The sequence below is a fragment of the Cynocephalus volans genome, chromosome 10 (assembly GCF_027409185.1).
Source record: "Cynocephalus volans isolate mCynVol1 chromosome 10, mCynVol1.pri, whole genome shotgun sequence".
Classification (NCBI taxonomy): domain Eukaryota; kingdom Metazoa; phylum Chordata; class Mammalia; order Dermoptera; family Cynocephalidae; genus Cynocephalus; species Cynocephalus volans.
Window position 1 is genome coordinate 125895466 of NC_084469.1, and position 12890 is coordinate 125908355.

General features: G+C 44.5%; 1 protein-coding gene across 2 annotated transcripts in view; it reads right to left on the reverse strand.

Annotated features, from left to right (window-relative positions):
* Nucleotides 1–2835, reverse strand: part of ZNRF1 (zinc and ring finger 1) — a 105150-nt gene extending 102315 nt beyond the window's left edge. For both annotated transcript variants that reach the window (XM_063111677.1, XM_063111676.1), the window contains exon 1: nucleotides 1774–2835. In XM_063111677.1, coding sequence (XP_062967747.1) covers nucleotides 1774–2197 — 424 coding nt within the window. In that variant the 5' untranslated portion in view covers nucleotides 2198–2835. The remainder of the gene's footprint in view (nucleotides 1–1773) is intronic.
* Between the last annotated feature and the right edge of the window lie 10055 nt (nucleotides 2836–12890).

Below are 12890 nucleotides of genomic sequence, written 5' to 3' on the forward strand. Positions count from 1 at the left end.
AGGATAAAGAAGTTTCTAGTAAGAGACAGACAAGAAATTTGAGGAAAAAGAGAATTCCCTTTCTTCCTCCCCACACAAGCCTTATAAGATTACATCTGTTTTCAAATCACAAAATTCTGTGATTTTAGAGAACATTCTTACAGTGCTTTTCAATTTAAAGCCAGATAGTAGTTAACAATTCTAAAAACTCAGCCACAATCATCTCACAAACACGGCTGACTCTTTCTGGACTAAATTTCATGAGATGATTAATTTCAAGATGTCCAATGCTGATCAAATGCCTGAAAGTGCCAAAGAAAATAATGCCTTGCATCTCATTCAAGGCAGAGTTTGATGCAGGTCAGAGAAGCTGGAATGATATCCAGAGGTCTATTCAGGGCTTAAAATATCATCCTAGCAATTCAAATGCACTTCCTACAATCAATATGCTTCGATTAAAAAGTAAACTCCTTTTAAAACAAAAAACAAAAGCAAAATCCACTTCCAAGTGTTACTTAGTCACTATTTCCCCAAAAAATTATTTCACAAGTTTACAGAATTGAAAAAAAAAAAAAAAAAGACTATTTGTAGGAAAAAAGAGAGAGATCCAAAAAGTCTACTCTATTTCACAATAGCTTCAACAGTGATCCAAGACGTATATCCTCTATAAGTACCCTAAGGGCAGGAGCAACCTGTGTCTACACATATTTAAATTTTCCCAACTCACCCAGAGGAATCTGACTCAATATGTAACTTCTTCATTCAACTTGTCAATTAGCAAATAGCGGCCCCACACTCCTTTTGACCAATTTTTTAAAAGCCTGACCTGGCTTCTCAGGAGCAGAGCAGAAAGACCTGTTTTCCTCCAGAAGCGCCTGCCAGGCCTTTTCTGCCCTTCCCATCAGAACCCGGGAAATCCCCCTCCACCCTTTTGCTGGCCTGTCACCAGAAGTTCACAAAATGAATTCATCCAAATTCTTTGAATCCTCCTCTTTCCCTGTCATGTGTCAACAGCCAGGCAATAACACCCCACCTTGCCAGCCTCTCTGCTACAAAAAGATGCAGATTCATGGGAAGAGCAAGCACTTCGCATGGAGCAGAAGAATAAAGATGGAGGGATGTGAGAGTCGTTGAACCAAGCCTACTGCATGCAGCACGGATGACCAGAACCCTGGTCCTGCAAAGCCCAGTGAGGGAGGCTCCCTGGCTGGGCCCTCCATACAGAAGACCACACCTGTCTATGGTAGGTGGCTGCTGGCTGCTCCATTTTTAAAAAGTCAAATAAAATTGGGGACCCTCCTTTCCCAGCAAGGGTGAGAGCCCTAATCCTAGCACCATTTGCCCCCAATTTTATTTCTTCTTACACTCCTGGTTTAGAAGACGCTACTGGGTCAAACTGAATCCACCTCTCTGTTAACTGTAAGGTAGGCACCATGCTGCAGTGGGAGAAAGGAAGAACCCAAGCTGACTTGCTATAAGCCAGACAACACCTCTTCTCTGAGGATGGTGTTGCCAAAAAATGGGACTTCAATAGGCAGGTTTCACTCCGCCCATCCACAAGTGTACACACGCCTGGAGTCCAAAAGTGCCTAGCTCTGCAGCCTCGCAGAAAGCCTCTTTTCTAGAGGATAGATATCCATTCACCACTTGGCATCGGGAACCAAAGGCAAAGCAGACAGATCCAGGTCGTGCACTCCATACCCAAACCTTGACCCGCACGCGAAAGTTTGGGGCGCCCCGGCGCGCCCTCCCTTGCACTCCACCCTCCGAGGCCTTCACCACCCCTGGACTCACCACTGTGCGAGCTGAACCACCTGGGTGCGATGTGCAGAGGTAGAGCGTCCGCCAGCGAGGCTCGGGAGCCCAGGTACAGCATCCCGTCTCTATGGTGACCGCCGCCCGTCTCCTGGTAACCATTGCCATGGGCATAGGTGGAGTCAGACGAGGACCCTCCGCCGCCGGGCGCCCTCTCGGAGTCGCCGGTGCCCCGGGAGGCTGGGGTGTAGAGGCCAAAGGGTACCCCACCGGCCGTGCTGGGGTCCATGCCCATGCCCGCCACCGAGCTGACCGAGCGGCTGCGCAGCCCCATGGCCCCGCCGCCCGTCCGGTAGTGCCCAAAGTGGGGCGCGCCTCCTGGCGGGGGCACGGCGCTGTCATCGGTGGAGACCCCCGGGAAGGGGCCCCGGGAACGCGCCGCCGTGCTCTGCTTGCCCCCCATGCTGGCGCGGGCCCCGGTGGGGCGGGAACCTGGAGGCCGAGACCCTCCCCCACTTCTCAGCAGAGGGGGGAGGGCTGGGCGAGCATAAAAGAGGAGGGAGTCAAAAGGAGACCGGGAGGAAGAAAAGGAAAAAAAAAGAAAAAAAAAAAAAAAAAGGAAAAGAAATCCCGCGGGGCGAAAGAGGCAGGCGGGCGGGGATCCCAAACTAAGAATTTAAAACGATCCAAGCCAAACGCATGTTTCTCCTCAAGGTCCAAAGAGGCGCAGTCCCGCGCGGGCTCCGCGCGCCACAGGCCGCCCCCGGGCTCCGAAAGCCGGGGGAGCCGCAGGGAAGGAGGGAGGAAGGCGGCGAGCGAACGGCGGGCCCGCGCGGGGAGGCGGCCGCCCGCCCCAGAGGAGGAGGCGGAGGAGGGCTGGGGGCGCCGGGCGCGTGCCCCGCCTCAGGACGCGGCGACCATGGACGGCGGCTCGGACCCCTCCAGGCCTCGGGCAGGCTGCGGAGCTGGGCGGCCAGGCGGAGCTCGGGAAGCCGCGGTCGCGTCGCGTTACGCGCTCGCTTCAGCCGCTGCCGGCCCCGCCAGCCGCGCCGCCCCGCTCGGTCCCGGGCTGCGCTAGCCGGCGCTCCTCGCCGCCGTGGAGACAATGGAGGACGGCAGAGCGCAGGCGCGGCCCGCGCCCCTCTCCCTCCCCCCCCCCGCCGGGTTAACCCCTTCGCGGCCCCTGCGGCGCCCGGCCGCCGACGCCCCAGAGGTCCCCACCCACCCGCCTCCGGCCGGCCTGTGACCTGGATGGCCTGAGCCACCCGGCGTCAGCAACAGAAGCAACACATCTTTTCAAAGCAAGCACTCCTTAAGTCCGCGAAAGTGGCTGATTATTAAGGGGAACCACAGATGGGGTGAGGGGCGGCGATGGTTCAAGCGGGGTGGGAAAGGAACACCGGGAAGAACGAAAATTACTCAGTACGCCTACCTGGCTCTGAGGGTCACACTGGCCGAGCTTTCCTCCTGGCATAAATTTGCCCCCACAGCACCCTCTGGTGGACGTGCTGTCCATTCTTTCGGAGCTTCCCCATACTAAAACACCTAACATCAGGAAGCTTACTTAGCATTTGGGGGGATTTTAGCTGTTTTAGAGGTAAACAGAGCCCTGGGGGCACGTGGGAATCCGGGGCTTTACTGACATTAGATCAGAATTTCCTATTTTGGACTTAAGCAAATAGGTAGATTCCTTAGCTAAAATGTAATCCTCAAAATCAATAGGTGTATAATAAAATGTGAAAATACATGGAAATAGAATAATGCAGCTAGAAGTGATTTTCCAAGATGGGCCCCCTGTTTTGTTTACCATGTATTTTGGCATACACCTCAAGACCTAACACACACTGGGTACCCAATCAATAATTATTGATCTCAGTTCCTGTCTTTCTCACATACTCAACATTCATTCATTCATTGAACAACTATTTTTCAAGTGCTAAATGCTGGCTATGAGCATCACCCAGTCCCTGGCCTGACTTCCTCTTAAGTGTCCCCAGATACTTCCAAACCAAGAAGCCAAAACAGGGTGTAGAGAAATATTAAAAGAAAACCAAAAAGAGAAGGGCTGGCCTGTCACAGATATTGATTGTTCCTGTGTGACCAGCCTGGAAAGAAACAGGAAGAATGCTATTTGCAAGATGGAGTGCCTGGTGGTGAGCAAAGAGCTTTGCAGAAGGAAGTGGAGAATTTTGTATAAGAAATGAAGGTAGGAAAAGACAAAATGTGCCAATACTCAAGAAATTATCTGAACTGCCTAGATCAGGAGTTTGTGCACACCTAAAATCCAAGTGAGATCAATCTGGAGAAAAAACAAGAAGTCTTTAAACAAATTTTCTCCCAGAAGAAAGACTATGGTAACAAAAGATGTGGTTCAGTACTGTACAGAAAAAAAGATACTAGATCCCTTGACAGATAGATCCCTATTGGAGAGATAAATACACAATAACCATCGTAACCATCCAACTAGCTTTTGATTTACCTATTCATTCAATACTTCTTTTGGCGTATTTAACAAAATCTTTAGTATTTAATAAATGCCAGGCACTGTACTAGGTTCAGGGATATGGTGGTGACAAGACAGATGGAGTCCTTGTTCTCAGAGAACTTCAGAAGATTCACTTTTCACCCACTTGGATGGCTATAACCAAAGGGAAGGACAATAACAAGTCTCGATGACAAGTGGAGAAATTGGAACTGTCCCACCTTGCTGGTAGGAATGTACAATGGTGCAGCTACTTTGGAAAACAGCCTAGAAGTTCCTCAGAAAGATCAAACATAGAGTTTAATATGACCCAGCAATTCCACTTCTAGGTATATTTCCAAGAGAAATGAAAACATATCTTCACAAAAAAATGTGTACATGAACGTTGATAGCAGCATTATTCAAAATAGCTAAAAAGTATATTAAATAAAAATTACAGGAGGCCATTGTTTTGGACTAATTTCCTGCACTAGGCCTCAACAGGCCAGACTAAAAATCAAAATGGAATCACCCCTGCTAAGTTCTCTGTCACTGAAGTTGTGGTCCGACCTTCCCAAATCAGGAGAAAGAGATAAGAGCCAATTTCCCAAACGGGCCAGTTTAAATCTTCAATCAGTATAATAATGAAGTTCCCCCTGCTTTAATCCTTATGTGAAAGATGTAACCTGAAGTAACCTGATGTTAATTCGTCAGTTATTTTCCTATTGTTCTGTCTTCCTGTCTCCACCTTACAAAGAAAATAACTTTGAAATGACCAACCCTCTTTTTGTTCTTTGTTTCTGCTTTCTTCAACCTTTTTCTGTCTCTTTTGCTCAGCTCATTGGAACACTTATTCTATTTTATGAAATGATGTGTTCCCTAATTCTATAATCACAATAAGGCCAATGGTGATCTTTAACTAAAATTGTTGCAATTTTGTCCTTTGACAAGCAGAAACAACCCAAACACCCGTTAGCTATGAAGGGATAAACCAAAAGTGGTATATTCATACAATGGAATATTATTCAGCCATAAAAAGGAATAAAGAACTGATACACACTATGACATGGAAGAACCTAGAAAACATCATACCAAGTAAAAGAAGTGAGTCATAAAAGACTGCATATTGTATGGTTCCATTTATATGAATGCCCAGAATAGGTAAATCCACTGAGACAGAAAGATTAATGGTTGCCAGAGCCTGGGGGAGAGGGAGAATGGAGAGTGACTGCTAATGAGTTTCTTTTAGAAGTGATGAAAATGTTCTGGAATTAAATAATAGTGATGGTTACACAACATTGTGATTATACTAAAAAGTACTGAATTATACACTTAAATGGGTGAATTTTATGGTATGTGAATTACAGGGCAATACTATATATATCAAGAAGTATTGGGGCTGGCCGGTTAGCTCAGTTGGTTAGAGTGTGCTGCTCAGAACACCAAGGTCTAGCGTTTGATCCCTGTACCAGCCAGTCACACACACACACACAAAAAGCATTTTCTACTAATTAATTAATTTTAATTGATGCGTAACTGTACATACTTATGGGGTGTGGGAAAATAGCCTAAGTGATTCATTTTCAAGAATAGCTTAACAAAGGTTGCTTGATTAACTTGTGTTGTGATAACCCCTGAAAGTGCACTTTCCCTAGGGTGACCTCTCAAGATGGTGACTGGTGACCTTGCTCTTTTTATGTCCTGGTTCTTCTTCCTACTCAGGACTTCTGGTGGGCCTTTCTTGCGGGCTTGTCCTGAACCCACCCCTTTCTGCCAAAGGAGACAATAAATGCCTTATAAGGAAGTAATAAAACTTAGGTGATGTCTGGGAAGATTGTTTACCCCATAGTACTCATCCAATGAGGAACTGGGGGAGGGACTTGCACACTAGGGAATAAATTGCTCAATGTAACCATTTTTGGTGTGCTTGCCTAACAAACACCTGATCTTGCAAGACAGCCATTAAAGTCTCACTTTGCTGTACCCCATGTCTCCGTGTCCAACCTTTGGCATTGGATGGGTGAGGGCATTTCTCACATGTAGTACATGTGAAATTTTGACACATGTATGCTCTGTAATGATCAAATCAGAGTGGGACACCCATTACCTCAAACTTTCATTGTGTTTGGACCATTTCAAGTCTTCTCTCTGAGCTAGTTTGGAAATTTTGCGGGGGGAGGGTGCAGTATGGGGATAAGAACTCTTGACCTTGGTGTTACAACCACCATACTCTAACTGACTGAGCAAACTGGCCAGCCCTTGAAATATACAATAAGTTATCCTTAAATACAGTCACCCTAGTGTGCTGTCAAACACTAGAACTTATTCCTCCAATCTAACTGTATTTTTGTACCATTAACTAACCTCTTCCTATCCTCCCCTCCCCTTTACCTTTCCCAACCTCTGGCAACCACTATTTTACTGTCAGCTTCTATGAGATCAACTTTTTTAGCTCAAGAAGCACTGAACCAGGCAATGACAATATAGTGTGATAGATAAGCCTAGAACAGGGCCTGGCATGTAGTAAGCACTTGATAAATATTGTTGAATGAGTGAATGAATGAATGACCAAATGCTATGAGAGAGAAAGAGCATGGTGTTGATAAGAAAGACACAAGACAAAAAAAAAAAAAAAAGACATGAGACAGGCACAAACATGATGATTTTAAGGTGAGACCTGAGACATGAGTTGAAGATTAGCCAAGAAAGGAGGTAGGACGGGAAGAACTATGTTTTAGGAAGAGAAGAATGTTCCAGACAAAGGGAACAGCATATTCAAGGGCTCAAAGGTAGACGGAAAGAAGCAGTAGAACTGCAATGAAAGAAAGTGGGAGCCAATCCAAAGATGAATCTGGTCCTGAGGGGCAAGCAGGAGGGTCCTATGAGCCGTAGTAGGGAGTGTGGACTGCATCCCCAGGAATGAGGAGCATGAAAGATTTATCAGCTCATTGTCCTTAATAATAATAATGGCCAACAATTAACGGTTACTAAGGATGTGCTAGAGTTAGCGCAAAGTTCTTTTTTTATTTATTTTTTTTCTTTTTCTTTTTTTTGTGGCTGGCCTGTACGGGGATCAAACCCTTGACCTTGGTGTGATAACACCATGCTCTAACCAACTGAGCTAACTAATGGGGCAGCCAAGTGCAAAGTTCTTTAAATGAATTTGACATTTAATTCTCCTAACAATGCTGGGAGATGGGCTATTCCCAAACCCAAAGAAATTAGTAAGCTTGCCCCCTCCCCAAATAAAGATCTATATGTTTCTTTGCTTATATATGCATAAAGAGATTGGATGGATACATGAAACAACACAGTAGTCCCCTGGGGGGTGGTGCAGTAGGAACTGGGGAGTTTGGTGACAGAAGGGATGGGAAGCATTTCGTTTCCTTGTATACTTTTTTGTATTTTAGTGTTTGAGCCATATAAATATAGATATGTAGACAGGTAGGTAGGTAGGTAGAGAAAAATATACCCCATGCACAGTAAAAGGTCACACAGCTAGTAGGAGCAGAGCTGGCATTCTAAGCTTTAAAGTGAACATGATCATCAAGAAATCTTTCAGATAATAATTGTGTTTTCTCTGTATGCTTTCCAAAGGGGAGAAAAAGATTAGAGCTGTTTAATGGCTATCTTCTTTTTGTAAATTAATGATTTGGCCTTAGGGTTTATATTCCAGTCTGCTGTTTATCATATGCCTGCCTCTCCCGTGTCTGGCGCCACTGAACAGCTGAGATCCTGCACTGCAAAGGTGAAGCCCCCACTCTCTGGAATGTGATGACACACACTAAGCTTAGATGCCTTGTGGGACCCTGAATGGCAGCCTTTCTCAGGAAATGCCCTTGTTATCTCCTTGTGTACTTACTACTCAAATTACAATTCACCCCTGCAATGAAAATATTAAAACACAGAGCAGGGAAAGTTCTTCATTCAGTAGTTTTACAGGTAGAGTGAATTCTAGCATAGCAACAGGCATCCACTCAGGTCTGCATGCTGTCTCAGATTAGTTTCATTCTGTCACTTGTTGTGTCAAAGGTCTGGTGTGTGTTTTGCTCCAGCTTTCTTTTGGGTGTTCTTGGTTTAAAATTAATGGGTCTGGGGATGGTGGCAAGTCTTTTTTGATGCTCTGAATGCAAGGATATCAGATGCAGAAATAGCTAGACTTGGACCTTTGTTTTGTTTGTTTGTTTGTTTTTAATCTTCATGCTCTGACTGACCCTGGGTGAGAGGCTTCCTGCCTCTCCTTAGTCTGTGAAACAGGGTTAATAAACCACTAACCCTCCTCCCATGACAGTTGGGAGAAAGAGCTGATAAAATTGGTGTTGCTAAAGCCCTTTGCAAATGCAGGTGCCTAACTGTGCTGAAAAGTCACAGTTTTAAACATCTCCAGGGGTTAGGAGCTGGCTGGTTAGTTCAGTTGGTTAGAGTGCGGTGTTATAACACCAAGGTCAAGGATTCAGATCCCCATACTGGCCAGCCGCCAACAAATAAACAAACATCTCAGGAAGCACAGGTTAAATCGGGGATTTGCACTGTTCAGAATATAGGGTAAATGGCTTGTTAGGGCTCACTCCTGGGAAGTGGTCAGAACCGATGGCCTCCTCCCTGTCTCCATGAGCCAGAGGATGGGGAGGGCTTCCCATGGCTTTGGAGGGAGCTCCCAGTACCCCCACTGGGGGTGGTCAAAGTCTCCTTGTGATAACACCAACGTTCAGGGTTCAATCCCTATACCAGCCAGCTGCCAAAAACAAACAAAAAAAGAGTCTCCTAGTGAGAAACTTCCTCCCACACCCTTTCAGAGCTCTTAAATTTTTATTGTTTTGCTTGAAAAGAGAAAACTTAAACAGAGAAATGAGGGTAATGAGCAACCAATTGCACATAGAGAGGAGGCTGAGCATGGGAACATGTACATAAATATTTGCTGATTGATGAAAAGAGGGACATTAGTACTGAAGCTCAGGGCAGAAGTCCAAGGTTTCCAGATGCAAAGGGACTGAGGGGCCAACTAACTCCACATTCTGCAGAAGAGCAAACAGAAGACTAGAAAGGTAAAGAACCATTTCAAATTGCATGGCAGGTTGCTGATAAGAGCCCACCAAAGCCCCAGATTTCTGGGTTTGCTATGTACCCTGCCTTTCTGTGGCCTGGCTAATGGTGACCTTCTGAAAAGACTGTTTGGTGATAAGAGCCCTGCAGCCTGATCAGCAAGTTGGGGTCTACTTGACAAGCGACCCCCAACGGTCCCCAGGACAGGATATTCACATATGGATCTTAGAGACTCACAGCAATGAAAAAGCAGCTGGAGAGCTCTCGATTTCACTCAAGTCCCCTCTCTCTTCTAACAGTGTCAAGATGTGACACTGTGGGTGAGACACAGGGTGGGTGGGAGATGGAAAGGAAGGGCCTGAGGAGACAATTGAAAAGGTGTTCATGCTCCCTCTCCCCAAAATTCTACTGGGCCTTTTTCACATTTAATAAGGAAAACATTGAGAGAACAGAGAGCTCCAAGGACTTGAAACCCAAAGTACTTTCTGTGCCTAAGAACATGACAAGCAGATTTTGAGAACTAGATAAATATGAACTAAAGAGGTGGGAGTGGGGGAGAGCTGTAGAAATGCTCAGGCAAGGGCCATCCTACTGGTTTTGGTGGGAAGCAGACTACCAAGCTATACATAGATGACAGAGAGTTTTGGAATATCTACCTCTTTTTCTGTATCTATACGCAAAATAAAACTCAAATGCTTAAGCAGGGCCCTTCCTAACTAGCTATTTCCAACTTTTCCAGCTATACTCACTACATCCTGTGATACACCCAAAGTAATAGCCATTTCTATTTGCTAATTATTCATTCATTAGAGATTTATTGAGCACCCACCACATCCCAGCAAAAGGCAAGTAAACAGATAGGTATGTGGTACATCAGATGAAATAATTTATTATCTTACTTCTATGTGATGGCATGAGCATGCACAGAAAGTACTCTTTATTTTCCTTCTCCCTGTCCCTGAGTCTGGCTTACCGTTTTTCACCTTCCTGGCTCTCTGAGCTGAGGCCCTTCTCTCCAGTGCAGTCCTTGGCCTTCTGTGATGGAGAATTGGGAGGACACTGAGAGGCAGGAAGAAAAGCCATTAGAGGAGGGTGGAAGCCAGGGCTGGAGTTTTTTAAGGGCTATGGTATGTGAGAATAGCTGATGGGAGGATGGGAAAGAAAGAAAATGGATTTCAAGGAGAATGGGAATTCTGTAATCTCTTCTGAGAGTAAAGAATTACAAGTAAAGACCTTGAATAGTTTTTGACATTACTTTTGCCAGGGCTGGCTGGTTAGCTCAGTAGGTCAGTAGGTTAGAACGTGGTTGGTAACACCAAGGTCAAGGGTTCAGATCGCCATACCGGCCAGCTGCTCCCCCACACCCCCCAAAAAAGAAGCTAATGTAGGGCTGGCAGGTTAACTCAGTTGGCTAGAATGCCACCTTCTAACACCAAGCTCAGGGGTTCGGATCTCTGTATCTGCCGGCCACCAAAAAAAAAAAAAATTACTTTAGTTTGCACAGAAGTTGTCCTTGTGAACTAGACAGCAGTCTGGGGTCATGGCTTTATATGCTTTTCACATCCATTAATCATACAAATATTCATGGAGTGCCCTGTATCTGCAGTCACCATGCAGGGCTGAACAAAATGAACTGAGTCCCTGTCCTCCCAAAGCTTGAAAATATTGTTAAATAAAAATTATGAGAGGCCTTTGTTTTGGACTGAGCTCCGGCACTAGGCCCCAACATATCAGACCAAATAAAAATGAAGTCACTCATGCTAAATGCTGCGTAATCAAACTAAAACTTCAAGGAAGCAGATAGATTCCCAAACAGACCAGTTTTTCCTGAAAACAGGAGATTCCAGTCTACCTGAGTCAGCATAATAAGGATGTCTCTGCTTTAACCCTTACAAAGAGTAACTTGAAGTAACTTGATGTTAACCAATCAGCTTTTTTTCTATTGTTCTATTTCCTTGTTATCACCTTGCAAAACCCACTGTTCTGCTATTGCTCATTGGGAGCTCCCATTCTGTTTTGTAGAATGGAGGATGTCCCATTCATGGATTATGAATAAAAGCCAATTAGATCCATAACTAAATTTTTTGTGATTTTGTCTTTTGACAATATCAAATAAACAAATATTGAATTAAATTGTGATGTGTATTTTGTGCTTTTTCCCCCTAGTTTATTTTATTTTATTTTATTTTATTTTATTTTATTTTATTTGTGATGTGTATTTTGAAGGAAATAAGCACAATGCCATAGGAGAGAGTTAATTGGGGAACAGCTTTGTCTTTGGAACTCTTCCTGCTGTTCACACTTCAGGGTCTTTGTTAACACTCAGTGCTGAAGTATTTTTTTTTTCATGGTGTATCCTATCAAAATCTTAATATTATACTGAAAAACTCAAATGTCACCTTCAAGATGCCATTTCAGGTCCCTCATTTAGGTTATTCTGTCTTGACATATTGTTTGCAAGTCTACTATAAAATTCAATTCATTCTGCCAAGTGTATACCTGTTGTAGAGAGACCAATTGTTCCAGTTTCCCTAGCACTGAAGGGTTTACCAGGATGCAGGACTTTTCCTGGGATGCAGTGCTGAAACCTGGAAAGTTTTGGGCAAACGTGGATGAGCTGGCCACTTTAACCTGTCTACAAACCTGTTTTCCCCATTACATCCAACACTCCAGGAAGGAAGGGGCCATACCTTTTCATTTCTATTCATGTAATGACTTACAGAGAGAAACAGTGGTCATATTAACAACAACAACAATAGTTTATACTTTAGCATTTACTACACCCCAAGCCCTATGCTTACCTCCTTACAACAATCAAATGAGGTCATTCATTTCCCCTTATAGGAAAACTGAGGCTAAGCCAGTTAAGCAGGATTTGACAGGGTGGGACTGACGTAGAGAATTTAATCACCACCCACCATACTAGCACAGTGGTTCTCAAACTTTTTGATCTCAGGATCCCTTTAAACTCTCTCTTAAAAAAAAAAAAAAAAATGACCGGTAAGGGAATCTTAACCCTTGACTTGGTGTTGTCAGCACCACGCTCTCCCAGGTGAGCCACGGGCCAGCCCTCCCTTTACACTCTTAAAAATTATTAAAGGACCCAGAAAACTTTTATGTGGGCAATATGCATTTATACTGATAGAAATTAAAACTTATAATTAAAAAATATATATTCATTATTTAATTTAAGCATAAATTCATTAACATTAATAATATATTTTAAAATAAGAACTGTTTTCCAAAAGAAATAATTTTTAGCGAGAAGAGCGGCAAATCTCTTTAATGTTTGGCTTACAGCTGGATTCTCACATAGACTTCCGCGTTTCATCTGTTGCAATATCTACCACGTAGCCTCTGGAAAACTCCACTGTACACTAGTGAGAGAAAGGAGTATCTTAGTATGATTAAGAAAATTGTTTTGCCTTCGGAGACCCCCTGAAAAGGTCGCGAAGACCCCCCAGGAGTCTCTGGACACTTTGGGAGGCGCTGCTGTACTGCATGAAACAATAAATCGCACATTCACACTTTTCAATGCCCTGATGTTAGGCATCAGGCGAAAAGGAATCTAGTTTACACGAACGTGAGGTTTTGGTTTGTACACTGGGTCTGGGCGAATGCCAGGGACACCAGCAAGGAGACAGTAAGGACC